Source organism: Sinocyclocheilus anshuiensis, unplaced genomic scaffold (assembly GCF_001515605.1).
Source record: "Sinocyclocheilus anshuiensis isolate Anshui unplaced genomic scaffold, SAMN03320099.WGS_v1.1 scaffold757, whole genome shotgun sequence".
NCBI classification, from domain to species: Eukaryota; Metazoa; Chordata; class Actinopteri; order Cypriniformes; family Cyprinidae; genus Sinocyclocheilus; species Sinocyclocheilus anshuiensis.
In genome coordinates, this window is record NW_015540870.1 from 85125 (window position 1) to 87989 (window position 2865).

Below are 2865 nucleotides of genomic sequence, written 5' to 3' on the forward strand. Positions count from 1 at the left end.
GTTCAGTTTCTTGCACAGACCGATCGTTTCATGTCTTTACACATCAATGTATCGTCACGAGCCGCAGGGTTTAATTTGGTTTTGTTTATGTATGTTTTTATGACTCTCAAAGCCGTGATTCCCATTCACTTCCATTATATGACTGACAGACTGCAACGGTTTGAGTTAAAAATCTCCATTTGTGTTCTACTGAAGAAACAAAGTCACCTACATCTTGATCTTGGATCAAATTTTCATTTTTGGGTGAACTATCCCTTTAATATGTGAACTAATGTGACTGTGTTGCATTCATTGATCAGATATAAAGATGTGCTTTTATGTCATGTAAACAACACATTTTGGTTTGCATCAGGTACTTTAGATTGTTGTTGGAAATTATGTAAATATGTCAGCGGCAGTGGAAAAAAAACCCGTTGGTGTGGGATTTACAGTTTCTACTTAGAAATTAGTACATTTTACAAATAGTTACCAAAAAAAGTAGACAGACTGAAATAGTACTTTGTAAAAACATACTCCAAAAATGTTTTTTTTTTTTTACATTGAGGGTGAAGTAATCAATGACTAATCAGTGAATGACATTCACTGTACAAGCTTTTGATGTTTCTGTGGAATCATCCATTAAAATGATAAACAAAATCAGTGTTTTTCACTGTATGCTGTGGTTTTCCAGCAAAAGTGTGTATGAATTTACAGCTGTCGCTATAATTAGTGAGAATATTGGCAGAGCAAGTACAAATGTGAAAAAAATCCCAAAATTGAGTTGTGATGAGTGCTTCTGACCACACAGCGACTACTTCATGTGCTGCAATATGATAAACTGCACCAAAACACTCTGACAGAACAACTCCACTGTATTTGCTACTGTACTGTCAGATATAAAGGGAATAATCATTTTAAACTCATATTATTGAACTCAATTACTAGAGTCACTAAAGATTCAATCTATGTAGGAATCACTGTCGATAACTGGAAAATGAATGCAATGAATGACCAAAGATGAGTTTGCATTTCTCCGAAAATTATAACAATTTGAAAACCCACGTTAAATAAATGTCAGAAACCTTTCAGAAATAATTGGCCTGTGAATTGCACAGTTCTAGCTCCTCATGAAGAGCCAAAATCTCACAGAGTACTGTTACTTTAACAGTGTTTAGTAATGCAGAAGCAGTTTTTATTAAAAGTCTAATGTGGGCTAAATTACTGCGAGTAGCAGTTGCTCAAAATATGCTGTTTAGGCTGTGAATATCCAAACACACACACAGAAACTGGAATGAGATGTTTGTACAGAAAATGTAGTCCAAGCTGTGTGTTGTTCCACTGCTCAGAGACCAACCTCGGCCTGGAGGTCAGCGTTCACTGCCCGTGCCACACGTTCAGTCCCAACGGAGACATCGTTGAGAACGTCAATGAGGTGTTGGAGGTCAGATTCAAAGGTGAGTGGAGAAAAACAGTGCTGTTCAAGTGTTCAGAATCCAACATGCAATTTAATTGTTCTGCTTTTTGGCATTACTACAACAACAACAAAAAACATGTATCATAGGTTTTTATGATTCTGAAGAATATTTATGGTATTATGATTATGCACTGTAGTTCTTGGTCTCACTTGCACTGTATTTGTGTTAGCCCTATTCAGAAACTCACTTTCTAAATGATGTTTGATGGTGTCTGTAGTTTTATTATGACCATATTCAAGGGGTTCTATTATGCTCTTTTACAAAGTCTTGAGTTGGTTTTTGGGGTTTACTAGCATAGGTTTTCATGCCTGATTGTCCCAAAAACGCATTATATTTCACATATTTTACATTTTTGCAGCACCTCTCTTCCCAGTCTGTCTCAAACAACCTGGGGTGCGTTTCCCAAAAGCATTGTTAGCTAACTATAGATGCAAGTTCCATTGAACTCTGTTTGTAACTACAGAACTTTTGGGAAATGGACCCCTGATTAGTTCCTGTTTCAGTGAAGCCTCTCCTTCCGAGATACAAAATGTGCTCTGATGGGTTAGCTGGTGTTGTGATTGGTGAACCGCTTCTAGCGTGTTCCGGAAATGTCACACCCCTTACCATAACGGCGAGTTTCATCTCCTCACCTGTAAATATTAACGATGGCGTCAATTTTGCCAGACCAATTTGAGCCTGATTGAGACCCTGAGAATGTTTAGGACAAGAAGATCATGCAGAACCTTTGCAAGCACAGATTTTACAGGAGTGGTATGTTGTTGTTTTTTTTACAGTCTATGGCATAGACTGTAAAAAAGATGGACAAAGCGTCTTCACTTCCTTCCACTATAGAAACGTGAAGCCAAAACATCCCAGTATGACCGCTGTCATCTTGCGAAAATTACGTCATTTGGAGCCCGTGTCTGAACTGCGCAGTAGTAATAATTTGGAGTTCGAGTCTGCGCAGTAGTGAATCATTTGGAGACCGAGTCTGCACAGTAGTGAATCATTTGGAGACCGACTCTGCACAGTAGTGAATCGTTTGGAGCCCGAGTCTGCGCAGTAGTGAATCATTTGGAGCCCTTGGCGCCTGAGTAGTGATTCATTTGGAGCTAGAGTCTGCGCAGTAGCGATTCATTTGGAGTCTGAGTCTGCACAGTAGTGATTCATTTGGAGCTAGAGTCTGCGCAGTAGTGAATCATTTGGAGCCCTTGGAGCCTGAGTCTGCACTGCGCAGTAGTGAATCTTTTGGAGCCAGAGTCTGCGCAGTAGTGAATCATTTGGAGCTCTAGTCTGCGCAGTAGTGAATCATTTGGAGTTCGAGTCTGCGCAGTAGTGAATCTTTTGGAGCCAGAGTCTGCGCAGTAGTGAATAATTTGGAGCTCGAGTCTGCGCAGTAGTGAATCATTTGGAGTTCGAGTCTGCGCAG

The 2865-nt window shown here is 39.7% G+C and overlaps 1 protein-coding gene across 1 annotated transcript in view; it reads left to right on the forward strand.

The window, feature by feature from the left end:
- The window catches only part of LOC107688075 (transforming growth factor beta-3-like), a 29832-nt gene that overhangs the window by 17606 nt on the left and 9361 nt on the right, over window positions 1-2865 (forward strand). Inside the window, exon 4 of the mRNA XM_016485625.1 lies at window positions 1293-1433. Coding sequence (XP_016341111.1) covers window positions 1293-1433 — 141 coding nt within the window. The remainder of the gene's footprint in view (window positions 1-1292; window positions 1434-2865) is intronic.